The sequence below is a fragment of the Dermacentor variabilis genome, chromosome 8, assembly GCF_050947875.1.
Source record: "Dermacentor variabilis isolate Ectoservices chromosome 8, ASM5094787v1, whole genome shotgun sequence".
Lineage (NCBI taxonomy): Eukaryota > Metazoa > Arthropoda > Arachnida > Ixodida > Ixodidae > Dermacentor > Dermacentor variabilis.
This window is the reverse complement of record NC_134575.1, coordinates 25,985,190-26,013,166: the sequence shown is the minus strand read 5'-3', so window position 1 is coordinate 26,013,166 and position 27,977 is coordinate 25,985,190. Positions and strand designations below refer to the sequence as shown.

The 27,977-nt window shown below is 49.4% G+C and overlaps 1 protein-coding gene across 1 annotated transcript in view; it reads right to left on the bottom strand.

The window, feature by feature from the left end:
• Window positions 1-27,977, bottom strand: part of LOC142589868 (fatty acid synthase-like) — a 58,812-nt gene that overhangs the window by 26,764 nt on the left and 4,071 nt on the right. Inside the window, exons 4-15 of the mRNA XM_075701512.1 lie at window positions 25,744-25,866; window positions 22,658-22,891; window positions 19,663-19,964; window positions 16,170-16,562; window positions 14,104-14,293; window positions 12,487-12,716; window positions 10,550-10,753; window positions 8,208-8,465; window positions 6,801-7,017; window positions 5,369-5,623; window positions 2,517-2,690; window positions 17-1,241 (exon numbers count right to left, since the gene is read on the bottom strand). Coding sequence (XP_075557627.1) covers window positions 17-1,241; window positions 2,517-2,690; window positions 5,369-5,623; window positions 6,801-7,017; window positions 8,208-8,465; window positions 10,550-10,753; window positions 12,487-12,716; window positions 14,104-14,293; window positions 16,170-16,562; window positions 19,663-19,964; window positions 22,658-22,891; window positions 25,744-25,866 — 3,805 coding nt within the window. The remainder of the gene's footprint in view (window positions 1-16; window positions 1,242-2,516; window positions 2,691-5,368; window positions 5,624-6,800; window positions 7,018-8,207; window positions 8,466-10,549; window positions 10,754-12,486; window positions 12,717-14,103; window positions 14,294-16,169; window positions 16,563-19,662; window positions 19,965-22,657; window positions 22,892-25,743; window positions 25,867-27,977) is intronic.

Genomic DNA, 27,977 nt, shown 5'->3' with positions numbered 1-27,977 from the left:
CTTATTAAATGCATACCTGATGTGGCGACCTCCAGTCTCCTGTCGCAGACAGTTGGTCAGACCCACGATGCCGCTTACACCGACGTCTTCGGCGAGCAGCCATACGTTTTCTCCAGACGGCTTACTGTCGTACTCGATGGCCGTTTCCTTGAGCGTCTCCACCCAGCCGAAACCTGCGTTGCTAACCCTGACCACCTCTTGTTTAGCTACGTCAATGGCAGAGGTACTTTTCCTGAACAAGAGCAACGTCTGAAATTTGTTCGACTTGAGCCCCACCAACCGCAAGCCACGAGCTTCCAGCGCCGACGTCACCGCGCTTTCGGAGTGAACCGCAAATGGAACACCGCCCATTGTTGAGAGGAACACTTCAGCCGCGTTCAGTGCCGAACGGTGCGAGACAAGAACAAATCCGTGTTCCTTGCACCGGGAGAACAGTGTATGGGCCAAGGTGTCCAGGTCATCAGAAGTAGCCGTAAGACCACAGGCTGCGGTCACTAAATCGGCCTCAGGCAATACTCCTTCAGCGGCAAGGGAAGGGTCCCACGAGATTTTTTTAACTCCTTCCGGAACTTGGTCCTGGGCGAGACAGTCTGGATTAGGGTGCGCCACAATGTAGTCGGTCTTGAGGAGTACGTTGCAGCGAGACAGTAGGGAACACACCCAGGGCGCCAGGAGGAGAACGTTTCCTTCAGTCGCCAGCTCAAGAACCTTAATTTTCTTGAAGCTCGTATTCTCAAGCACAACGTCAAGCAGGTGTCTTAAGGGATCCTCTGCTAGGAGGCTCGTGCTGAGCATGTCCTTCTCCAGAAGACCCTTAGAAGCGAGCAACGCTGATTGGACCGTGGCAGTCAGCGAACCGGAGTCGCTGCACTGCTTCAGTATAGTGACGAGAACCTGCAGCAAGCCCTGGTTCTCGGAAACGTTCTCGATGCACTTCTCAAGCGCCTTCTCCGAGATGGCGCGGTAGCCGTTCATGATGTCGTGAATGCTAGCCTTGTTCTCGCCGCAGGACTCCAACACGCGTCGAGCGACGCCGCAGCACACGTCGACGTACTCTCGCAGGGCCCGCTCCCGTTCGAGCCTCGCGGCTTCGTCGTCCTCGTACGGCACGAACAGGTACTCCTCGAGGACAGGCACCTGCTGCGCGGGCCGCCGCTGAGCCATGGTGGGGTCCAGGCCTCGTATTTCGACGCCGCCGGCGCGGAAGGTGTTGAGGTAGGGGCAGTAGACTGCGTCCACCCCTGCACAAAACCAGCGGCAGGACAGCAAAGTTCAGGAGTAACGTACTGGGTGGTGTGCTCACGCATACGTAACGAGCAGCTGGCGTGGCGCACACTGGATAGAGGGTACGCTGTAATTTGCATAAAGAACATTGTCCCTTAGCGTCACTCGGTAGGGCCACAGGTTTGCCCACAACGAACCTTGCATTTCCTTAACAGTTCTAAATGGCAACAAACGGACAGACGTTGCAATCCTTGATTGAGTTCTGAGGTACTGCTTGTAGAAAATTATGTTACGTATCTGTAAAAAATCAATTAAAATGAATTGATTGATTGATTGATTGATTGATTGATTGATTGATTGATTGATTGATTGATTGATTGAGTGAGTGAGTGAGTGAGTGAGTGAGTGAGTGAGTGAGTGAGTGAGTGAGTGAGTGAGTGAGTGAGTGAGTGAGTGAGTGAGTGAGTGAGTGAGTGAGTGAGTGAGCGAGCGAGCGAGCGAGCGGGCGAGCGAGCTAGCGAGCTCTTTGCGATAGCTTGTTTGAACAGGATGAAATACAAGGCGTTTGAATATCTAACGGAAGCCTTGTTAGTAAATAACGCACTCATACAGGAAGCTGTCTCTTCTTTTTTTTTTTTTTGTACGTAGCATTCGTCCACACTGACCCTTAATTATGACGGGTACATCACTCTTACGTCGGTCTTTTGAGCCATCATTATTCTACGTACAGCATTGATGAATGCGCAGCGTGGCCATTAAGCGCCTGGAAAGCGCCTCGTCAGCATAGCTGCTAAGAAGGTATATGTAGAGAAGCTTAACTGCCAAAAATGAGATAACAATTTGGCGGTAAGATGTTTCGGGCTACTAGATTCCGCTTCTCAGCAGAACAGGGGTTACGCACATACCGGTAGTAAACTATAGCTACTAAGTTAATAATTTCTTACTAATGAATAATTCAATAAACGAATGAAGGAAGAAAGAAAGAAACGCACGTGTTTCGAAGTGCTATCATAAGCAGTGCTTTTCAGTGACGAACATACATTTGGCATGTAGTTAGCGCATGCATATCCGCAATGTGTTGTTTACAAAAAAAAAAGCGCCCTACATTTATGCCTTTGCCATGCCGATACCGGTGACACATACTTATTTGCCGACGTTCTCGGTGAAACCGGAGAAATATCTATCCCCATTAACATAAAATCCGTATAATAGTTTGGATGGTGCACGCACTTACACAAGCCCGCGGACAAAAAAAAAAAAAGTCGCCAATTATGACTTGTCAGCAAACTTACCAGAGCCTCCGACACGGTCGACGACCCGAGCGTGAACCTCGGGTTCAATGGTGCACGACTGTATCCTGACCGGCAGCATGAAGGCTCTCTGCGGCTCACCGAGTATGCCCAGTTGAAGCATAGAGTCGAGGAAGGTCACCCAGTTGTCCTCCCACCTGAGTTTCCCGTACGGCTCTGCGAGAGGTCAAGAGTGAGAACGGACCCGCCGTGGTTGCTTAGTGGGTAGGGTGTCGCGCTGCCAAGCACTAGGTCGCAGGATCGAATCCCGGCCCGGGCGGGCGCATGTAGTACCCACTGCGGCGTGCCTCCTAATCATATCATGGTTTGGCGTGTGAAATCCCAGAATTTGATTTTCTTTTCAATTGTGAGAACGCTGGTGTGCGAGTTTATCCTTACATAACTCGAAGTAGTGTCATATAAGTTATTCTCTTTTTTATTTTTACTATTCTGGAAGCAACAAGCCAGCTACCCAACTTTGTTGTGAATGGATGCGACACGTTTGTGATTTCGAATGCTTAATTAAAACGATGTATAAACCTTGGAACCTCCTTCTCTGTAAAGGCACAGCTATGCATTATTCCTAATGTATGCAATAAACTTGAATTGAATTGAAAACGGCATTTCCAGTAGTGTGCTGCATTGCCTTAGTGCGCTCGTTGATCGTGAGTACCTGTATTATTATTTTTAATAGTAATAGCAATCATACGGACGCCCCAGGCGCGTTCACGCCATCGGCGCCGCCGCTGTGCTGTCGAGCTATCGACGGCGCACGCACGCGCCCCGCATTTGGAGGGTTAGAAAGTCTCCAAAGTTGAGAGAGACGCACAGTGCATTTGGTTGCGAAAACGACGAAAAGCCCGTTACACGGGCGACCTTAACCGCGGTTAACGTAACTGCTGTTATCACCAAACGCGGTTAGCGCAGTTACACGGCAGGTTCGACGATGGTTAAGCCGCTAACTGCGGTCGATGGCCAACCGAACTTGGCAACCTCGGTTAAGTGTAACCGACATTTAGGAAACGTTAAAGATGGCGGACGGTACCTCTCCCGAGCGCAGTGCGGGCGTTTCCCAGATATCTTCCCAAATGCGTGTCATTTGTCCTGATGTAACAACGGTGTTGCTAATACGCATCTGGGAAGATAACAGGGAGCTTTAGAATAGGGGCCCCAATAGTTTGGGGCCCCAAAGAGCTTTGCGGGTGTTAGCTTTGGGGCACGCAGGAGTGAAGAGTTTTAGAATAGGGTTTGACGTTTGCGGATAGCGTCTTGCGCTGACAGCGCCACTACGGCGCAAAAGAAAAACTATTAGAAGGAATAATAATTTTTACTTGCGTGTATTCGCGTTTAAGTAAAATTTAGAGGTTATTCTCTGTAAGCAGCAAACAATTAGTTGCGCTTAGTTTTGAGCAAACCAACTTTACTAGCCTTCATCAGCCAAGCTTAGCCGTGTTAGGCCTACGAGCCATAAAATCCACAATCGAATTCAAAATCAGCGGCGTCTAATGAGTCAATCTTCATAGCACACGCTAGTTGAGAGAAAGCGATAACCGCACTCACTTCTCCTAGCTTGCGAACTTCACGCGTTACCGCGAATCGAACCCAGTTTTGTGCTAGGTTAGAGCCGTCGCTTCGATGGGTGCCGCCATTTTTGCCGACGCAAACCTTTTGGGCCCGCTATTTGGGCTCGCGCTAAATCGGTGAAATAGCGTTCCCAACGCAAAACCCAAACGGAGTTTGCGTATTGCGTATGCGCAGTGGCTTCGACGCTATTTCTTTGGGGCCCCAAACGTTTTGGGGCCCCTCAACGGTACTGTTCCTGCCGGCAAAGGACCACACTCGTGCATGGCATTAACCGTAAACAGGATAGCCCATGTAACTCTGGCGCACAACGGTTGTCGTTCCCCAAGCTTGAGCGAGTTAACCACGGTTAAGTTTAACCGCGGTTAAGCTGCCCGTGTAACTAGGTAAGTGGAGCTCAGGCTCGGATTACGGCTTTGAGGCGTGATATTTGTTGACGCGTAAAGAGGTTCACGGCCTTACACTTCCTGTCGATGAAGGCCCACAAGGTTCTACGCAGACACCCGGCCCATTCTGAGATAGACTATTGACAAAGAGTTATTTCGTAAAACTTTGTCGACTTGATATGGAAAAACGACGAATATGTATGCAAGGCAGTGTACGTAAAGCAGATATGCATCCGAATTAATATTTGTAATTGTATATATACCCAGGCCGACCTCAATGTTTTTACCTCTTTTTGATTTGTCAACAAAGCAAGCTTTGAAGAAATCGATTGGTATCATCACTGTGGTTATTAGCCTAATTAATGTACGATGGAAGACGAATGTCTTCGATTACAGGCGTACATACAAGATCTCTAATTATTACGTCATCTCGCTGCATGCTATGGCTGCAGTGTTCCTAATCGCACCGCACCGCCTAACTCATTGACCCACCTGGCGTGCATTGCTCTTTCCTCTGTCCTAAGGGTACTACTACTACTACTACTACTACTGCTACTACTACTACTACTACTACTAATACTACTACTGCTACTACTAATAATAATAATTATTATTATTATTATAAGAAATAATAATAACAAATATTGTAACTGACACCGATTTTTTTATCTGCTCTATGCACAGTATGGCCTGCCGAGCTACCGCTCTTCTTTCTAAATTTCAACTAAAATACCAGCTATACACATGTTTGATCTTTAATACATTCTACTGCCATCTCGTCTCATAACGTTACTCCTATCACTTCTCGTTGCATCGCTCGATGTGGCGGCCTCGGAAAAGCCGCAGTACCCGTGAAGTGAAAAATAGACCACTCCGAGTGACACTCACTCTGAATGTCGGCTTTCAGGATGCCCTGGAAGCCACCGTAGTACTCGTAGCCTCGCAGCCTGAGTTCTTTGTAAACGTCCGCAGTGTCCAGGTCGTACGCGACGTTCTCGGCGGGCGTCCCTGGTGGATCCCTGTCGAGCAGTCTCTCCCCTTCTTCGGCCTTACGGATGCGGCCTTTCGCAACCACCGCTCCAGCCTCGCATACTTCGAATTCGCCGGACACGGGCATCATGGTCACTTGGAAACGCACGGACCCTGCATGAGAGGAAGTAGAGCTTTTTCACTGAAAAAAAAAGAGCCAACGAGAACGCACATGCTTCGTTTGAGTAGTGCGATAGTACTATGACATCATATCACTTGATGAGCATATTGTGCGACCTGAACGACTCTTACCTCATGGTAATCTATGAGTTATGACATTGACATGTGATGCTCTAGTCTACCAGCGCCTGTCCACGGCTATTTGTCCCCTGTGGCCAGCCGAAGCGCAGAAGCACAAAGGCTGCTTTTTGTTTGTTTATCTTAGATGTGATACGAGCATGCCAAAGTTATCTCTCTGCAACACACCGTGCAGCGCACACATATCGCCGCACAGCCGCGCATACGTCATGCCAATTGCAGCTGTCACTTTATAATGGCAATCTCCACACGTCCACCACTGCTGAGCGCCACCTCCACAAGTTGGGATGACTCGGTCTAGAGTCGTCAGACCATGGCCTTCGAGATATGGCGGAAGTGCGCTGTCCCATCTTGGAGGCTATGGTCAGACAATAAACGTTTCTTTTTCTTCCATACAGCTCGGTGCGGAAGAGAGCATTGAGCAAACCAGCGCTTGCCGACACACCCGCGAAGCTACCACCGATGCTCTTACCACGTGCCTCCTTACGTCACGCCACCCAAATGCTCCTCTGTTTTTTTTTTCCAGCTCCGTCGCTCTCACCCCGTCAGTTGCTCCACCAAGGACATAACTCCCAGCATCGCCACAGGCCAAGTTTTTGGCGCGTATATCGCTTACGCATTAAATCCTTCGCGAGGACAAATATGGCGTATGAGGATCGGCTCACCCGCGCCCTGGGTTACAGTACTCCCGGCATGAGCTCGTCTTGCCAACTCGGGTGTAACACTGAAGGTGGCGTAATTATGTCGCACTGAAGGGGGAAGAATGAGTAAGCGGCAAGAAGAAGTATTTTAATGACTTCTTCTTTACGATGGTCAGGCCAACAAGCGCGTAGTGCTGTCAAAACAGGCTGTTAAAAAAAACGCCGAATGCTGTGATGTTCGCGAATTGTGTACGCACGTCATGCAAGGGTGTGCAGCCTATTCTGTGGAACACCACGCATGGTTACACGGTTTGTCTAGCGCAACATACGCATCGAGCAGGGATAACTTATTCAATGGCCTAAGTGAATCAGTCTAGCAATCCACTATTTACCCGTCTTTGGGAGTATGGTGGCTCGACAGAGGGTGATGTCTTCGAATACAACAGGAACCTGGTTCAAGGGCTTGCTGCAGCGCCTGGCCAGAAACCTCCAGGCGAGCACCAAGTAACCTGTCCCCGGGTACAAGACACGTCCGTCTGGCCGGTGGCCGGTCAGGTACTGGTCAGCACTGTTTGCCTCCAAGTCGACTTCGACGATCTCTTCGAGCGCCTGCGCGTAGTTGACAGTGCTAAACCTTGGTCAAAAAGCACACTTAATCTCAACGTTTGTTCGTTACAAAAGAACAGACTGGTGGGCGATTTCCTAGTGCATAACGTGAGGTATCGTGCAAACGAGCACGCAGTACGACCCTTCGTCTCATGTGCCGTACTGCGTGCTCATTGGCGTTATGACTGACATAGCTCATGCCAAGGTCTCAAAAGAAAAGTTTGCAAGCGCATAGAGTGACGGAGGGAAAGATGGAAAGCACAACAGTTCATTTCAGACGTTCGAGGTTTATTTCCTACTTATTTTTCGAACGACTGTGGTTGTCCAGAAGAAAACTCCAAAATGTTTTCTTTTGTGTTAGAACAGGTCAATCAAAATGCTTCTACGAGCTGAAGAAGCCGCCCGGGCCCAGGGTCTCATGGCCACCTAACCACAAGGTCACCCGTCAATACTTTGTTTTTCTGCAAAGTCTTTACTCGCCCAGTCGACTAAAACAGATATTATTTGCTAAAGCTGTTTTGTGTTTTCGTTTGCATTTCGCAAATTATTTGAAATAAAGTTATGCATATTCCACCTTAGAAATTCTTTCTATGCAAAGTGAACCAATTTCTCCTGGATAGTTCTTGTATAAAATTACAATGTGTCACTTTTGTTTCCTTCTTTTGCATGTTCATTCGTACTTAATAACTGTGCACCGCGGTTCTTTTCATTAGTATGCCGTTTAATTTCGAAGCCTTGCTGTGTGCGCTTGTGTCTTTTTTCTTACGCTTTTCTTGTGATTTCATGATGGTTTTTGTTTTACTTTCAATGAAACTGATTCGTGTATTCCCTGGTTTACACTGCTTGGATCCTGGTCCACTGCCCAAGTATAGGTTCAACAGCAAGATAACAGCAGAGAAACGTCCTGGAGTGCTTTTCTGGGCACCGTGAAATTGCGCCATATTGTCAGATTCCTCCAAAAGAGGGCGTAGCTGCCCTGTGGGCCACAGAATGGACCAGTCAGAGTTCGACAAGATGGATTGTTTAAGGACTTAGCGGAATTTGACAGCGTCCAGCACGGAACCCCTTGTGATCACTATGTCTTTTGGCGCCATTCATTCTACGCTCGTGGAAGGCGGCGGTGATGTTGGTGCGAAGAATGCGGCCGTAAGGATGTCCAACGGCAAGGCAAAAACACATATCGCGCCACTCGCCTGCGCAGCCGTGGGAAAGTCCTTCCATCCGGCCACCGTCCAATTCTGCGTGTGGTCCCAGCTGACCAGGTGAGCGATGTTGGGCGTTCCACGGGGCACGGGCCACGGAACAGGCGGGTATAGAGGAGACAGGTCTATCTGGACTCCCAAGGTGTGCAGTCTTCCCAACGATCCCAGGAAGAAGGCGAGGTTGTCAGCGTGGCGCTTCATCAGGCCCAAGCAGCTGGCACGAGGACCCACTGCGCGCTGCAGGATCGCCTGTACCCGCAGTGGGCCAATCGCGAAAGGCTATAATGCACTGGCGAAATTCACTGGTCAATTTGGAGCAACTTTTACACAGATATCACTGGAGAAACTTCTGCAGAGCCCTGTCTGGAATAATGTTTATAGAAACACACTCTGGAGCAACTTTTACACATACATCTCTGGATCAAATTTATGGAGGAACCTCTGGAGCAACTTTTACAAATACACCTCTGGAGCGACTTTTACAGATACATTTCTGAAGCAACTGTTCCAGAGACATCTCTGGAGCAACTTTTGCAAAGACATCTACATAAACGGTTATCCATAAACGGTTACATCCACAGTACCCGCCTCAGTGGTTCAGTGGCTGCAGCAGCAGGGTGCTGAGGACAAAATAGTGGGTTCGATTTTCAGCCGTGGCGGTCGCATTTTGATTGGGCGAAACGCAAAAACGCTCATGTATTCGGGTTTGGGCCCACGTTGCAATTAGGCAATTGGAACGAATTATTTCACGCCAGTCATTTCATTTTACATGGTCGTTTTGAAATGTAGAAAGACGGAACTATTCTTTTATGACGATCCCTTTAGACTTTCCAGCATGAGCATGTGCCGTAATGTTTGTAACTAAGAAGGTAATAATTGTTATTAGTTTAATTAGTGAATGAATTCTTCTGGTTATTTCATGCAGATGATGCCCGCCTGGGCAGATAATTAATCGGTAGTGAGGTTATTCAATTAACTTTTGCAGGTTTTCTTTTAAGTGTTCCAAGTAAAAAAAAACTACATAGTAAACTTCTTTATCAAGCAACATTACCTTGTAGCGGCGCTGGTGCCAGTTGGAGAATCCATTATATCGGCAAGGTATTGCAACCTAAATTGGCATTGTTATCGCTTAAATTTAGAGGGCCGTAACCATAAAGAGCGTAACCGCAAGTTTTTTAAAAATCTGTGCGTGCAATAATTAAAGGAATAGTTTCCTACTAGAATTACAAGACGGAAATCTGGCAGTAGTGCCTGTGGAAGCTGCAAGCATGGTGGTTCAGAGAGCACCAGGTTTGGTGGTATACTACGTGAACTTCCACAATCTTCGTCATTGTGATTTCAAAAAGAAACTTTGGAAATTGATCTTTTACAACAAAATGTTACAACAAATATTACAAGATATATACAACAATTCGCAATATGCATGCACGTGCACAGTCTTATCGGCTTCTGCGTTTCCGGCAACTGAAAATTGAGGCCCGCGAATACAGACATATCACAGCGTACAGTACCACAGGAATGTCTGACGCCACAAATATAAGACAAATCCACGCATTAGCCATCCTTCCCCCGGAAGCTGAACAAGCACAACGCCAGTTTCCCATAGCGATTCTAGTAGAAAATTTGTGCTAAAGGAGCCTGAACGTGGAGTTGAGAATGTAATCACGTGCGCCGTCGTCATGACGACGATCTGAGCAGCCACACGGAGGAGGAGCTCTGTGCAGCTGCTCAGTAGCACGTGACACGTGGCTTGAGGATGAGTTTGCCTACGGCTTGGCAGTTGGCGTGCAATGACGTCACTAACGTTACAAAAGAACTGAGCGCACAGCGTTTGTTTGTAAGACGGCGCAAGAAAGATGTCAGCGTTATGGACGTCGCTGTCAAGAAGGGAAGGGACCAAGGCAGGACACGGCGGCTTCCTTGACGAGAAATGGCTCCAACGATGAGAACGCATGTTCGTTTGGTTGACAAGGCACAGAATAGCACGCTTCACTACTAAACTTTAAAATATGTCACTTGAGCACACGAATAAAGCGTTAGAACGCTACATCCTATCAACCAAACGACCACTCCTTCAGCCAAACCAAAGTCGTTGCTATAGCACTTCACATTTTTCCAATCATCTCCATGCTCTTTGAAACACCGCGAAAGAAATCGCCATAGCGGTCACAACCACATGAAGAAACAGCAATGAAGCCAGAGACAGGCTCAATTGTCAGTTTTCTTTTCTCACCAGTGGTTGTGACCGAAAAAAAAATTGAGCCCCTCAAGTCCCACCCTACGCTTCGCACTCACTCATAACGGTGAGTTGCTCAAGCCTGCATATACTTCACCTGCAGCAGGCAATGCGGTCCAATCTCGACTAAGATGGCGTCCTCCGGAACATGCGTCAGTGCCTCCCGAAACAACACGGGGCCGAGGAAGTTTTTGGTGTGGTACTCGGCCGAACACTGCTGCGAGCTCGGTTCCTTCCAACGGCTCTCCGGCACCGACGAGCTGATCCAGCGCTCGCTGCGGGGCTTGGACTCGGGAACAACCTGGTCGATCGAGTGTATGAAGTGAGAGAGAAAGAGAAAGGATGGATTCAAAAGGCGGGGAAGTGAACCAAAGGTGCACCCCTAGTTTCATTCCGCACAAGTTCCTCTAAGTAAAAGTGGAACACATTTGCTGAAATGTTTCATTCATCATGTGGAACGACCGTCGAGCTTGAGTGCCGGCTCTTACTTGAGGCCGAACCTCTTGTCACATTCATTGTATATCACCCTTAGTATGGTTCCACATCAGTTTTCATTAAGTAAGTTGAACAGCTTAGCCTCGATCATTTCGCACAGGTTACACCCACTTAGTGGAACATGTCTGCAAAAATTTTTGACTTAGTGTAGCTTACGTGGAACGAGGTTAAGAATACTTCTCGTTTACTACGCTGTACGGTAGGAACGGGTAAGTGGATAGAAAAAAAATTGCGACATAATCCACCTCACCACAAAGTCGACGTTAGTGTGATTGGCATTGGATGGTTGAAGCAACGTAGCGACACCAAACCTTTTGCCAAATTCTTCACTGCTGCGCACTCGACTTCTTCAATATTTCTGTTACCGACATCATTTTCATTTCTCTCTTAACTCGACGCTCCCTCCTGGAGTGCATGGCTTCCCTCGGGCTCGGCGGATCAACAACTGGCCTTAGCGGGGCAAGCGCTCTTCTTCTTTACTGGGCCTTAGCGCTGGCCTTAAGTAAAGTTTTTTTTTCCTTTGCTTCGCTCAATGCACGCGTCTGGCCCCATTCTAATCACTCCCCCTCTTTCTCCCAACTCCGGTGCTTTTGATGCCGACTGTCTCATTTCTCCGTAGCATGACACTCTCAATGTTAGTGTTGCTAACTTGTTCACTTCTTGCCTCTTGTTCTGCTTGTCGATCCGGGCGCCCATACCTAGTGGCGCATGCCCGTTCTGGAGAACTGGTCAAGAATGTTCACATATCCAGTGGCACGTGATACCCAATGACCCAAGCTGTCTATTCTCAAATTGCCTACTCGGGCACATACACCCAGTGGCAGCATACCCTGTGGCCCAAGTTGGTGTGAAATAGTTTAGTTGGAAACGTCGTACTGAAAGGTTCCTGAAGTTCCCAAAGAATGATAATCGCAATAAGAGATGAAAAACAGACCCACAAATAGTATAGAGAAAGGGGAGGCAGGGTGCGTAAACAGAAAGAATTCCTATTTGCCAGCCTCCGCGGCAAGGAAAAAAAAGGGGGGGATCTGAATAGAAATTACCGCGTAGCACAACGAGCGTGAAGTGTGGGAACAATGCAGGTGCAACGCACATCGCTTTCAGAAGTGGACCTGTATATAGAATCTCTGGAACTGGAGCACAAGCAGGTAGCGTCTTCCGCACAGACTTTCTTTTGTACCAATGACCGAGAAGACCCAGTTCTGAGTCAGGGAGATAGGAGTAGGAGATTGTAGTGTATACAACATGAGCAAACACAGGAGATGGTCTGCATTATTCCCCTTCTTTCTTCGTGTGGGCAGGGTGCACTCACTTCCTGCAATGTTTCACATCTCGGTAGGCTTTCTGTCGTACTACCTGTGCAGCTACAGATCATTCGAAAATCTCCCGCCAGCTCTTGTTCCACGAGCGCGTATGGGATCTTACAGGTTTACGCTGCCATTCGCCCACGCCCAATGCGGCGGACCTGGCAATAACAGGTTTTCGCTGGAAAAGCACTAACAGACAGCCGGCGCTGCAAAACACATTGTGTCGTTTTACCTTCAGCAGAGCCACTTGGAGCGCCGCGCCGATGCTGTCGACGTGCGGGCTGTGGAAGGCAACGTCCAGGCTGTTCACTTCGCGGGCAAACACGTTCTCGGCCTTGAGTTCGGCGACCATCTTAGCGACGGCTTCGGCGGGGCCCGACACGGTCACCGAGTCCTCGGCGTTGTGACACGCGGGGTACACGGCCGGGGGACAACGCCTCGCCGCCTCTTCCCACGTCAGCCCTGGAAAAGCGGAGGTTTCGAATGCACAAACGCGCCATCGCTCGGAGCGGGCAGGAAGTTAAACGCCCCTGTTCCGTGCCAGGCTTAATGTTGTCACATTTAAGGAGACACCATGTGAACTATAGGGACCAAACTCGACTATAGGTGGCAACTGTTGCCATTTGGGGCTTTCTTTTTTTTTTGATGACTCATTAGGGCAGTAAATTGCAGTCATGTGCGCACAAGCAAAGGGACCATAGACGCACCTTCTTGCGTATATTGAATTAACAGCAAGTTTATCCCGTTCCTTCTTTGTTTGTCTTCGTACATAACACGCCCCGCTTTGTGCTCTAATGAGTGGGTGACAGTCTAATTGAGGGTCTCATTGTTAAGCGTGTGAGCGACGACACGCAGACAGAAATACGACGAACACACAAGGTGGTGCGGTATACTTCTAACTGTGGCTTTATTGAAACATAAACTGCGGTTTTAGCATGCACACATTGTCACCCTAACTTACCAACGCTAGCTAATGATTACATTGCAAAAAGTCAATCTCTTAATCTTGGAGAGATACGCAAACTACTCTTACAGACGTTTCACCTACTATGATTGATAAAGTAAGTTATTTGCCTCGCCAGTTTATCGCGGGACCTTATAGAAGTCTAACTGGTTTTAAGGGGTAGATTGTTTCCTTATACAAAGTGCATAGAACATGTGAGCGGTAGTTGAGTGATGGGCCATAATAGATGCCAAGTGGAGGGAGGCGCTGTCGGCGGCAGCAGAGTGATCAGATTATAATGTTTGCGGTCGATATATGGCATGCTGGGCCGGCGCAAGACAGGGGCAGAGTGATGACACTGAGGGAATTCAACAGTTAGTTCTTCGATGACATTATTCGACTGATGGTGACGGCATTCTGCAACGTGAAGGTACCAACACTTTGAAAAGGGTACGAAGGTAGCAACATAACTCTACATTTGAACTAAGTATTTTACTGAGCGCGCAGCTTTCCAACAAAGGTAGAGGTCAAGAATTATAGTAACTAGGTAGTTCAATGGTAATCTTATCACTTCACGAAGCATCGCTCATGACATGGAGATCAGCCCTTCCCCGACGTCAGCGACTTCTTTTGCTAAGTCGGTATATCATTAGCCCCAGTTAACATTGCAAGGGCCGAGTTCAAGGAACTTGCGGAACTGAAGCTGTAGTCACATGGTCAGGAAGCATATAGAAGCTACAGCGCTGCTGCAGTCTCACAAGCACTCGCCCTCGAAATGTGCCACAGTGTTAGTTTGCGCTCCACGCACCATCCTTCCACGTCGCTCGACAGTGGTCATCAAAAAAGCCATCGAGTGTAGACTACTCTATTGAGTTTGAATCGCTGAAGCGTGACGCGGACACTCACCCACGGCCGCCATAGAACCCTTAGGCAGGTTCCCCAGTTCAGTGCAGCGCCCACGCCAGTAAGAGCAAAGGAGTGCCTGCTTGGCTGTCAGGCCCCCGTCGGCGTAAGCGCACCCAATCTCGCCGACCGAGTGGCCCAAGATGCCGTCTGGCTGCAGCCCCATGGCTTGAAGCATGTCCAGTAGCGCCACCTATGAATGAGGTACAGTGGCAGAAATGGTGCTTTGCTGAATGAAACGCTCACATCCGTAGAATTGCGGCAGTTGGGCATCCGCCGTCTTCGTCAGGGTGGTAAAAGCCGGGAAATAAGTTCCGCCGCTACTCGGAGCAAACGAATAGGGTGTCGCCAGTATTGTCAGCGACGCGCCGAAGCAAGTCACGCGGGTGCACAACAGAACAGAAATGTTCACCTCGTATACCGAGATGATTGTCCGCGCCATAAATCGACACTATGTGTCCCCTTCGCGCGCCGTGAGAGCAATGGTGTCACGCCACAATAGCGGATCAAAAGCAAAAGCACTGACGAAATTAGTGCTATTAAAAACGTGTCGCACACATATTGAGAACACTTCTGATTGGACGTATGCTGCAGGTTTGAATGAGTCTGTAACATACCTGAGTGAAACAAGTTCGAATGTAGACGGCTAGATGCTTGCTCTCGGTGTCATACTGTCACGAAGCTGTTTCACTTGCGTCGTTGTTTTTCGCAATGTTCGACATCAGGCATGTTTGTTCAAGCGCCTGGACAGGCACTTCTTAACTGCCCGACATGGAATAGCCGATCTCACTTTCCTGTACGGAGCTATCGCATTCAGTGCGTATTCTGTAAACTTTACAAAACTCCACTTAACAACTGACAATTGTGGAGATGCGGGAAATGCGGTGAAGCGAAATTTTCGATGTACAGAATTAACTGGTGCCTGCTATGGAAAAAAAAGTGCACAGCGCAAGAACGACAAGGACACGCGTGAGAGCGACACGCACACAGTGCTGAGTTACAACAGTTTACTCATTTATTGAGTTTAATGCGTGTCGCCCTCTCACGTCCTCGTCTTTTTTGAGCTGTTTCCTTTTTTTACAATGAACCAGCAACAAGCCCAAGCGTCCACGCTAAGCTACCATAGGGGTTGAACAAGACAGCGCATCCTTGCTCCAGATGTCGCTGATTGGGTTCCGCATATTAATCCAGCTGTTCATCTCGTCCAGTAAAGTGTATACTGTGTCTTCCAACAGTAGCACTGTATATGCCACTGTATAGTAGTGGCTAGATTCGCCATCTTCAAATCACGTAGCTCGAGAGCGCAGCTTTCACGCAGTTCTGCGTGGCCATGACAGCGGGGTCGCCACTATACCGTTTTAGACACAAACACCCAGACATTCAAGTTCTGGTAGGTGACACGGCACGACTACGTGACTTTCCGTTATGTAAAACAGCCCGTGCTAGTAAATATCGACACTTTTCGTGAATCACCAACCTGCGCTACTAGATTAATGGCTTCGTTGATCAATGCTACTCTCTTTCCCGTTACCGTTCGAAGCTCCACTTCACAGGTGCTTTTTTATTATTTCTTAGAGCGTGTTAGTACAACGCCCTTCAGGGTCGTTTACTGCCTCGTAGAATGCAGCGCGAACAAGTTAGGGCTAATTGGAGCGCATTCTTTTATTGCTGCCAGCCATCACCCCTTTCGGGTGATGTCGGCACGATTTCTGTATGTATAATCTGGAGCTTGTACCACCTTTGGATACCGCACATCTGCACAGTACGAAATGGCCATCTCGAGTTATAACGACTAAAGTACATTCTGCTTTGCACTTTCCCGTTCAGTTCCATTTGTCCGAGACTGTGCGCAACAGGTCTAACGGGCATTCGAGCTTGACGTTATCAACAGTCAGCGAACAGGAGAAGTCACAGCCTGTGGCCGAATTTCTAGCAACGCCGATCTGTCTTCGTCGAGGCTAGTGCTCGTGCATAAAACTCCACGACAATGCTTCTCACGTTCACTGACAGTTCATCTCTTTGGCTCCCCCTTCGTGCGAACCAGTTGTCTTGCTCGACGTCACACGCACCTGTATCGCCGCGATGGCGACGAAAGGCGAGACCATGGTCGGATCCCGGGGATCGTCGCTCGTCACCAGGTCGATCAGATCGACGCCGACTTCCTCGAGCAGCATCTCGTGCGACGTGCGGATGGAGCGGGCGAAGGGGTCGAAGTGCATCATCTGCCGCGCCATGCCGTTCCACTGGCAGCCCATGCCGGTGAAGACGAACCACAGGGGCCGCTTCTCGGGCGGCGCCCGGTCGACCACCTTGACGACCTCGGGGACGGCGCAGTCGTCGACGGGAACCACGGCGTAGCCTCGGCACGGGAACTGTCTCACCCCGGGCTGTCCGACGCGGTTCAGGAGGGCGTACGCGGAGTCCGGGTACGGTGCTTCGGCCACCATTCTCTCCAGCGTGCGCTGCGGAAGTTGGAGGTGTCGGGGAAAGGCGGGAACTATAGTGACTAAGAATTTCGCTGCTGGTCGACTTCGGAGCAACACATTTCAGCTCTACGAATCAGAATGCGCACGTTGTGGGATCTATTTCGCGCATTTCGTTTTTATCTTAGGGCCGGGTAAGAGGTCGGTTGAAATTCAAGTAATCGTTTAATGCTTAAATACACAGATTTTGTTAAGTTGGCCTCGGTCTGTTCAACACCTCAGTTTTCCATCCATCCTAGAAGATCACGTTATATTCTTCTGATTAAGTGCTGTTTAAGGGGGGAGGTGGGGATCAGAGCTAACTTTTTTGTTCTTTGACCAAGAGCAACGATATTTGGCAGCCACACTCAAAAGTGTCTGAAATTTTAAAAAAATATGCAGTTTCATTACGATACCTTAACTAGTTTTCAAGTTACAAAATGTTACATGTGTTCCACTTGTGGAAAACCTGGCACTTTAACGAAACACACCAGGGAGCTGCCTGTAGTTTTAATCTTTGCCCAAAAGAGCACTACAGGGTACAACAGTTCCAAAATTTTTTAACTGCTTTATTTTTTACACAGAACATCATGTTCATTTTTACTAATTGTACCAGAACTTGTAATTCACAAATTAGCATGCAGAAAAAAAAACTAAGCCTTCAGAAAGATACTGAAGTCTGTCATACCCTCAAGCACACTTCAGGGAATACATAAAAAAGCAGGATCAAAACTGGTCCAGGCATTCCAATGCTACCCTTTCCAAAGACAACGCACAATGCCCAAAACACACTTTCGAGAAAGCGTCTCTCAAAGTTCTTGGAGCAGTTCACATGTCACAATATGCGCCAGGATTGTGGTTTTTGCTGTCCTTGCTTACAGGTGACTTTTTGGGTCTCTGCCCTTTGATTCGCATAGTTAGAGGTGCTGACGTGCGAAGTAGCTAGCCGCGCAGTCCGAGGTGCCGATGCGCGAAATGCCTAGTTGCGGAACGAAAAAACCAGTCAAAAACACAAAGGACAAGAGGAGAGGTTCACACCACAACGACTCTTTGTCCTTTGTGTTTTTGACTGGTTTTTTCGTTCAAGTATGTACCAATTGGCCCAGATTTCAACCTCTCCTCTTGTCCTTTGTGTTTTTGACTGGTTTTCTCGTTCAAGTATGTACCAACTGGCCCAGATTTCAACCTCTCCTCTTGTCCTTTGTGTTTTTGACTGGTTTTTTCGTTCAAGTATGTACCAACTGGCCCAGATTTCAACCCTTCTGCCTAGTTACGGGCTCGAGGACCCGATACTTGATCTCGTTAGTCGCGCAGTACGAGGTGCCGACGCATGAAATGAGTAGCCGCGGGCTCGAGGAGTCGACATTCGATGTGCTTAGTCGCGCAGCTCGAGGTGCCAACGCGCGAAATGCCTAGACGCGGGCTCGAGCAGTCGACATTTGATGCACGTAGTCGGGTAGTCGGAAGGGCCAATGCATAATATGCTTAGGCGAGGGTCCGAAATGTCCGCGCGCGATGTGCTTTATCGCCGAGTTGCTACCAAAGGTATACCTTTGGTAGCTATACCTTTGGTAGTGTTACGTTTCGCCTACGACGCGCGGTTTAGCCGGCGCGATTGCAACAAAGCGGCAGACATTTTGGCCCGTTCGGCGTCGCCGCTACGCTCCCCGCCAGGCGTTTCCAGGCGTTTCCAGGCGTTTCCAGGCATGTTCCGATGCCACGTGTCTTCATGTGCGTGTGTGAGTGTATGTGCCATTGTGCCTGACCGGCGGCGATGCGACAGCACGAGGTTACCTTCTCCTTCCAGTCATTGTGCCCGACCAGAGGCGCTACGAGAGCCGAAGTTACCTTCTCCTCCCAGTCTTTGTGCCCGACCGGCGGCGCTACGACAGTGTGCGTCACCTTAGCCCATTGTACAATCACGTGCTCGTCTATTGAGGGGTTCCTTCTTGCCCTCAACTGCGAGAGTATAAAAACAGCTGCCCCCGGACGCCAAAAGTAGGGCTCCGATTTCTTCTGTTGAGTAAAGTGCTCTCCCGTCTCTCTACTTCGGTCAACCTGACCGCCAACTCTTTGCGATGTTAAAATAAACAAGTTGTTTTGTTGTTACCAGTCGACTCATGCTTTGCCGGGACCTTCGGATGCTTCCAGTTGTACCCCAGGCCGCCAGGCCAACGCTACCCTTGGGGCTTGCGACCCAGGTACAAGCACGGGCGTCAGCGCCGAGTTCCCAACAAATCGTACCAGCGAGTACGACCACAACAACTCGTACCAGCGGTGCGATCCAAATAGTAGCATATACAGAAACTCTAGGCGTTGGTGTTCTTTAGGTTAAGCGAGACAACGTCTTTCCCCTGGCACGATATGCGGACGAGGAGCGAGGGGGGGGGAGGGCGAGGATGAAGCCCAGCGCGCCACCTGGCGGGGCGCAGCCTCCTCGCGAGCGGCGCACGAAGCGCACCTTACGCGCCCTCTCCGGTGCTGACGTCAGAGCACGTAACGAGCTCGCGCGCGCGCAAATGTTGCGCGCAAGCGAACGAGCGAGCGAGCAGGTGAGCGCCGGGAGAGGAGAAGCGAGACAGGAGGAAGTGAGGTCACATCCGCTCTGCTAGGCTGATGTTCAGCCTATGCCAGGCAACTGTTCTCCATTAATTAGCCGGTTAAATATCATGCCACCTTCTTGCGCGCGATCTTACTAGTGATGTCATTACTTCCGCTTTCTACGTCCGGGTTTCCAGGAATTTCGCCAACGTCGTGCTCACGTTGCGGGTCTCTGAAGTCTACGAAGGGTGTTTTCGTGTGGTGGTAATCAGTGATAATTAATTATAATTATTCCGGACACTTCACTAAGTCAACTCGTAACTAAACTTAAGCTCTGATATCATATCTATAATAAAACCCATGAATCGTGTACTGGGCAATTTTTTTTCTATTTCTTATTCGTGTTGAATTTCGTCCCCGGTCGTCTCGGGAGGTGAAGCAGAACTGCTGCGCAAGAAAAAAAGAGTGCAACTCCATGCTAGTCCCCCTAAAAATCGCTCTTGATATGGAACGGCGATTGTTTTTTTTTGTTTTTTTTTTGCGTTAAGAGGCCGCTCACCAAAAGGGCGTCCTCGTTCCTCCCAGCCATAAGTACCAGCCTCGGCAGTTCTGGCTGCTGCCGCGGAATGCTGTCCGCGTGCGGACTCGGGTTGGACTCTAGGATGGTATGAACGTTCGCGCCGCCGATTCCGAGCGCGTTGATGCCGACGTAGCCGCCGGGAAATGGCGTCAATTTGTCCACCACCTCGATGCTGCCGTCGTGCAACGACGGGATGTCGGGGTTCGGCTCCTCGAAGTGCAGGTTGGCCGCGATGGTGCCAGTCTCCATGGCCAGTATCACTTTGGCCACCGAGGGGATTCCTGGAACGAGATGACGACCACACACAGTGTAAAACAGCATTGAGCGGTTTGTACGGGACAGAAGCCCTTAAAAGACGCGCCTACAGTGCCCTTCATCATCATCATCATCAGCAGCAGCAGCAGCAGCAGCAGCAGCAGCAGCAGCAGCAGCCTATTTTATGTCCACTGCAGGACGAAGGCACCTTTCTCCAGTGAACTTGGTAGATTACAATGCTAGCCGAGGAAGAAATGGCCATGTGCATTTCCCACACACATCCTGGGGACGTCTGAGAGATGCGCTGATTCCTCCCCCTCCCCCTTCCCGTTCATGTAGGGCAGCAAACCCGGAAAGGTTTATTCGATTAACCACCCTGCCTTTCCTCTCTTACTCTCCTCACAGAAATCTGTGCGTTCTTCACAGACCAAGGTCAGCGGAAACTGAGGGCCTCCTTTAAGCGTTATTGTAGAGCACCATACAGGATATGCGCAACGCATGGAGGAAGGAAAAATATAGGAGGGAGCATTACGTCACGCAGCCAGCCTTGGCAAGCGAACGTTCCTGAAGCCACAGTGGTGGCCCAACACGTGACCTATTTTGTCGAGATCGCGGAGCAAGAATCGCGATTCGCTTAGACGTTTCGTTCCCAGTAGCTATGCCAGTAGATTTTATTCGGTGCGCGTTTGTTCAGCTGCCCTGCTGGAGCTCTGTCTGCTGTTACTATCGTTCTGCGGGGGTGGCGTCCTTCAGAGAACCAGCGACGGCAGCAACGTTAACCGACCATGCACTTCCTTGGGAGAACTGGAGACCGCAGCAAAGTTAACCAACCATGCGCCTCCTTCGTCGAGTTGACGGCGCCTGCAAGTCAGGCCACGTTTGGCGGACCGCGTATTGTTACTTGGTTCGCTGTCGCCTTCATGGTCTATTTGCGGCAAGAGAGCTTCTCGGAAAAGGGTGTTTTGCGGTGAGTTTTCCCTGGCCCGAGAATTCGTCACAGTCTGCTGACAGTCGTGGCGGCTACCGGAGAAGTCAGCTCTGGAATAAAGAGGCGCCGGCGGGTGTCAAGCGTGACAACCTGGCTACGAGGACCCGCTCAACTCGGTGGGTTCAGGGATTCCAAAGTGCGTATGTGAGCCCTCCCTCTCAAAGGCGGGTCGACTACACCTCCAACGACTGTGGACGGTCCGATTGGACAAAGGTTGGACAGCAGTTTTCCCTCACCTAAAGATCTAGGGAGGACAGAATGTTTTTAAGCAGCTGTGTGCTCTACAAGTGGTGTGCTTGGAGCTTTTGTGCTCGCGTGCTGGGTGTTCTGCGCTTCGTGGTGGGAGCTTCGTGCTCCTTTTTGCAGTCATGCTAGGCTGTCGAAATGTATCTCCTGTTTTAATGTAAATATCGTAATTAAATCCCGTACTCCTAGTCCCGATGAGAGCAAGTTCCTGCCTACAACCACGTCCCAAGCGTGGGTGAGTTGGACGACGGCATGGGCCAGCTACCATATATTTCATGCCCGACCCCAACCCCTACACTGCAGAGCGGGTACATTAAAATCAGCCTCGCACTTTGACGTGCGATAACGTGTCGGGCCACCCCTGGCATGGCAGATTTCGGCTTCAATCTCGTTGCGGTATGCTCCCTCTTCATTTTTCCTTCCTCCATGGTGCAGCGGCTAGGCATGATGATGATGATGTGTCGAGAACTTAGATCGTGATAATGGTGATGGTTATGAAATCACCATCTCCTTTGGGCCAACGGTGTAGCACATGCCCCCAAGTTCGTCTTTTGTACCCTTTCTTGGGTATACTTAATCTTTGGACACCTTCAGTAAATCACTTTCTGCATTTTGTGCTGTCGTTGCGCATTTCGGGGACACGCGCAGTGAGCACGTTAAGCCACGAAAAGTGATGTTAAGGCGTAAGCCTTTATTGGCTCATGAGTGTCCGTGCACAGTCCGTGGTGGACGCAGGAAAGCAGTGATCAATCACAGCCGGTGGCACTGCGCTTGCATCCCATGTTCGCGGCCACGGCGGCGTCCGTTCGCAGAACAATTCAGACAACAGCAACAGAGGCAGTCATAGATAAGCTTCCGCCTATTGCACATTAGCTCAGCAAAGTGCCCATAGATTTTTTCGCGCGGACTGGCCTAGCTGCAGCTTTTATTGACGCCTCATCACGCTGCTAACCGAGAGTTGTGATTGTTGGCTGGGCACCTGGGTTGCAATGTGATTCCGTTACAAAAGTACAATCCATTTTCTCTTTTTTGCTTTAGGTAAACTTGTGTGTGAAAGGTTACGTACGACTGGTGCCGATCACTGGCAGATGGGTCAGCATTTACTTCGACCGTTGTTTGGAGCTACCAAATTAAGAGAGGACATTCGAGAAACTGCATGAGAGAACCCTGTGGTTTATAAACAGTTCTTAGCTACCTGTCATCATGGATTATCAGAGCTTCCCAAGGAGCGCAAGCTGAAAAAACATATCCGAGTTAGGCGGAGTACGCATATCGGTACTTGGAGGCTCCAGGTCTAAAGGGGAACTATTAAAGGGGACAACAAAGTCACGTAAGGAGAAAATAGAACCGAGTGTGGGAATCTCGTATCACCGTGGAATGGTATCTTCGTATAAAAAAAATATATATGTTTCAAGTTGCGACGCATATCTCAGTCGGTTAAGAACGACCGTCACATTACAAGTACGCGGTGAAACCGCGCCTTACCGGCGGCGCTCTCTGCGTGACCGATGTTGCTCTTGACGGATCCAACTTTGAGCGGCTTCTCCCGCCCGGGTTGGCACAGGGCGGCGCTGAGGGCGCGCAGCTCCTGGGGGTCGCCGACCTTGGTTGCCGTGCCGTGCGCTTCGACGTAGACGACATTTCTCCGGTCAATCTTGACCTCGGCGTACACATCGCGCAGAAGCTTCTCGTGCAGCTCGGTGGAGGGGAAGGAGATACCTGCGGGTACCGGAAAAAGAAAGCAGACGTACTGTGGCAGACGATGCTGGCAGACGTGCCAGTGTATTCAAGCATGCCTGTCTGGAAGCCAAAGGTCCTCATCTGAAATCCACGTTGTATGACTTATGTAATATGTATGCGCACGTTGCAAAAAAAAAAGGAAACTCGGTCTCGTCGACAATGGCTGCAAATATGCCAGTGTGGACCAGAAGTAAGCGACGCGAAGTAACTCGCACGCGCACGCGCATACACTCACCCCGAGCGGTTTCCACGCAAGGGGTGCCTCGAAAACTCGGGGCAGGAAAACAGAGAGAAAACCGTGCTTCTCGAAACGCAGTTTTACTCTGGCTAGGCGGCGCGCAAGGTTGTAAAACGCGGGGTTCGAGGCGAGGAGAGCAATGCCTGCAGTCAGTGAAGTGGCCGGACCAGGGAGGGGGCACGAGGGGGGCTGTAGACAAGCAGACCGACATTGCGGGGCTGTCTCGGAAATGTATTTAAGTGACGGCATTGTTAAGCCCCATGAGAGCAATTTTGTACGCGACGAGAGACGGATCGGGCCGTCACGTGAACAGATCGCTTGGTCTTGTCGCGCGATCGCTCGATTCTGCAAATCACTAGAATTCGTCGCTCGTCGCCCGGAAGTGCTCTGAGCGACTAGCCAATAGCGCGAAGCCGGAACGGGATGTACATAACGCAAGTACTTTCGATTGTCGCACGGAACGAGCAAATTATTGAATTTTTATACGTGCAAGGGCAAGAACCTACTACAAGAGTTCCAGAAATATTTTATGCTGATTTTTACAGTAAAACACATCAACTTAAGTTAATATAGCGCGCGTCGCGCTAGTTTCGGCGCCTATATTGCTGCCCTCATACCGGCAACACTGGGGAGACGTCGCTCGAAGTCGTCGCTCGCATGGGGTACGACTTGTAGGCGACGAGCGAACGCGACGGACATCTCTATCGCGTCGCTTGTCGCTGTCACGCGGGCAAGATCGCTTGCATGGGGTTTATACTGTAATACAACTATATCCCATGCATGTTTGCAGAAACATGCATGGCTCTTCAAAGACAAAGGCCGAGCGAAACCGACGGAACGTTGCCCCACAGGGCGACCAACCGCGGGAGTAACACGCGCTGGAGTTGAGTGGAGACTACCCGCTGAGAAGACGTCAGGGCCCGCGTCACGGCGCCATTTAGTCATGGTGTCGTTCTGCAGGCGACTACATGAAGTTGTTTCTCTCTCTCTCCCTCTCTCTCTCTCTCTCTCTCTCCCTCTCTCTCTCTCTCTCTCCCTCTCTCTCTCTCTCTCTCCCTCTCTCTCTCTCTCTCTTGCAGAAACATTACCGTCACATAAACAACCTACACGCTAACCGTCATAATAACCGTAACTTAAGTTTTTAGTTTACGCTCTCTATAAATTATTTACACGCCTAAGGGTGCTGGTACGTACACGTACACGACAGCGAGCTGAAACTAAACCGGTTATGAAAGAAGCCGTAGTTTGAAACTGCGTATTGATTCTGGCCAGCTGATGCACACTAAAATAACTTATACCACGGTTTGACCGCGACAGCCATTAAAGTTCATTTCGTACAGTTTTCTCGTGTCGTCTATCGTAGCTATCACTAGGCCTACTTGCCACGAAAGTCACGGAAAAAAGAAAACATCATTTGTCCCATCATCGATTTGATCTTAGCGCTTAAGGTTGAGGGTGTTCCCCATGGTACAAGCAAAGCTCCCTAATAAACCCGCAAGGGGGGGTTAAAAGTTTAAGTTCGTGCACGTTACGTGAACCTATATACCTTCACACAAAAAGTGAGTCTGAGTTCAATACATGAGAAATAACCGACGTTCACGCACAGGAAAACTTGGAACGACAGAATTAAAATACAGCAAGCTGGTAATGATTCATCGTTAGTATAAAAAGAAGGCCAGTATAAAAAAAAATGCGCCTTTACGTATGCCTGCATGAAACGATGCACATATGTTTCGATTACGTGTGGAATTAAGTTGAAACGAACGTTACTTAAGGTGAAGTCACTACAGTTGCAGTTAACTGTGGTTGTGTTTCCACCGTGACTGAACTCAACTCTGCACGGCAGGCAGATACCGATGCTCAGCCTAACGACGAGCCATATGTACCACGACGCTGGAGTAAGGCTTTGTATATCTTTGTGGCGTCGCGCGGTTCAACCGGAGATGTTTATCCGTACGACGCGACGGTCGCGCCACGACCGGCGCGCTTGAATGGTGCGTGAAAATGAGAGGTTCGGTTAAGTTAGGTCAGGCTAAGACTGGCACACGGGGCGTGCCAGTCGGGCCGAGACAAGGGTCTAAAAACACGTCCGTCATCAGGCACGCGGCATACGCTTCTTAACCGTTTCCGTTCGTCACGCTTAACAAACACGTGTTTTTTGTTTTGTTTTGTTCGTACCTGCTCCAAAACTGCAGCGTAGTCGTTAGTCAGTTTTGGACGTGAGCCTTTCTTCCGGTTGACCCGCGGACGACAAACACACAGTCCCAAAGTAAAAATTAAATTAAGGTGTTTTACGTGCCAAAACCACTTTCTGATTATGAGGCACGCCGTAGTGGAGGACTCCAGAAATTTCGACCACCTGGGGTTCTTTAACGTGCACCTAGCTAAATCTAAGTGCACGGGTGTTTTCGCATTTGGCCCCCATCTAAATGCGGCCGCCGGGATTCGATCCAGCGAGTTCGTGCTCAGCAGCTTAACACCATAGCCACTGAGCAACCACGGGCGGGTCAGTCCCAAAGTACAACTCGCGTCGAGCTCATTTTAGCGGATCTGCAGACTGTCCAACAATACACTGTGTAAGCACGGCACCTACCTTCCGGTTTGTAGCCGTCCGCGTTAGCCCTGACGTTGACGACCTTGGCATAAACGCGTCGCGCCTCCGACGACCGTTGCACAAAGAAGGCGCCCACGGCCTCACTGCGAGCGAAGCCGTTGCCTGCGAATGACAATGAAGAGTTTCAGGGTTAGGGCATGATGATGATGATGATTATCATGCTGATGATGATGGGCATGATGGTTTAGGATGATGGCAGCGGTGGCGTAGAGGTAGAGCATCCGCCTCTCGTGCAGGAGGACCGTGGTTCGAATCCCGGTGCCGCGCAATTTTCCACCGGATTAAAGAAAAAAGAAAATCCGCGTGTTGATAAAATTGCATAAACAGGCCTGGAGTGCGGCCTGATCCCGGTGACCAGAACCGGTAACGCACTCCCTCGCCAGAGCAGGATTGACCACCGTAGTGCAGTCTACTTGGCCACAACCTCCTATATGAATACAACAATCAAACCCCGGCCCTCAGTACCCAGCAGCTGCGAGGCAACTGACAACGGCGGCTGTCAGACCTGTGACGCAGCAAAGGGTTTTAAGAATCTCTGGATCCGGACAGACCGCCATTGGAACCTGATCCTGGCAACGTTTAACGGTAGAACGTTATCTAGTGAGGCGAGTCTAGCAGGGCTATTGAAGGAATTAGCGGGCATTAAATGGGGTATAATAGGGCTCAGTTCTATATATATTTATACAGTACCAGTGGCACCCACGACGATAATGGAAAAGGGAATAGACTAGATGAATTTGACATCCCACAAGTAACGCCGGAAGAAGTAAAGAAAGCCTTGGGAGCTATGCAAAGGGGGTAGGCAGCGGGGGGGATCAGGTAACAACAGATTTGTTGAACGATGGTGGCCAGATTGTTCTAGAAAAACTGGCCACCCTGTATACGCAATGCCTCATGACCTCGAGCGTACCGGAATCATGGAAGCACGCCGACATAATCTTAATTCATAAAAAAGGGAACGCCAATGACTTGAAAAATTATACACCGATCAGCTTACTGTCCGTTGCCTACAAAGTATTTAATAAGGTAATTGCAATTAGAATCAGGAGAACCTTAGACTTCTGTCAACGAAAGGACCAGGCGGGATTTCCTAAAGCCTACACAACAATAGACCATATTCACGCTATCAATTAGGTGATAGAGAAATGTGCGGAATATAGCCCATTCTTATATACATAGCTTACATTGATTACGAGAAAACGTTTGATTCGGTCGAAACCTCAGCAGTCATGCAGGCATTAGCGAATCAGGGTCTAGACGAGCCGTATGTAAAAACACTGAACGATATCTATAGCGGCTCCACAGCCACCGTAGACTTCCATAAAGAAAGCAACAAAATCCCAATAAAGGAGGGCGTCCGGCAGGAAGATACGATCTCCAATGCTATTCATACCGTGTTTACAGGAGGTATTCAGAGACCTGGATTGGGAAGAATGGGGGATAAGAGTTAATGGAGAATACCTTAGTAACTTGCGATTCGCTGATGATATTGCCTTGCTTAGTAATTCAGGAGACCAATTGCAATACATGCTCGCTGACCTGGAGAGGCAAAGCAGAAGGGTGGGTCTAAAAATTAATCTGCAGAAAACTAAAGTAATGTTTAACAGTCTCGGAAGAGAACAGCAGTTTACGATAGGTAGCGAGACACTGGAAGTGGTAAGGGAATACATCTACTTAGGGCAGGTAGTGACCGCGGATTCGGATCATGAGTCTGAAATAATCAGAAGAATAAGAATGGGCTGGGGTGCGTTTGGCAGGCATTCTCAAATCGTGAACAGCAGGTTGCCATTGTCCCTCAAGACAAAAGTGTATAACAGCTGTGTCTTACCAGTGCTCACGTACGGAGCAGAAACCTGGAGGCTTACGAAAAGGGTTCTACTTAAATTGAGGACGACGCAACGAGCTATGGAAAGAAGAATGATGGGTGTAACGTTAAGGGATAAGAAAAGAGCAGATTGGGTGAGGGAACAAACGCGAGTTAATGACATCTTAGTTGAAATCAAGAAAAAGAAATGGGGGGCATGGGCAGGACATGTAATGAGGAGGGAAGATAACCGATGGTCATTAAGGGTTACGGAATGCGTTCCAAGAGAAGGAAAGCGTGGCAGGGGGCGGCAGAAAGTAAGGTGGGCGGATGAGATGAAGAAGTCTGCAGGGACAACATGGCCGCAACTAGCACATGACCGTGGTAATTGGAGAAGTATGGGAGAGGC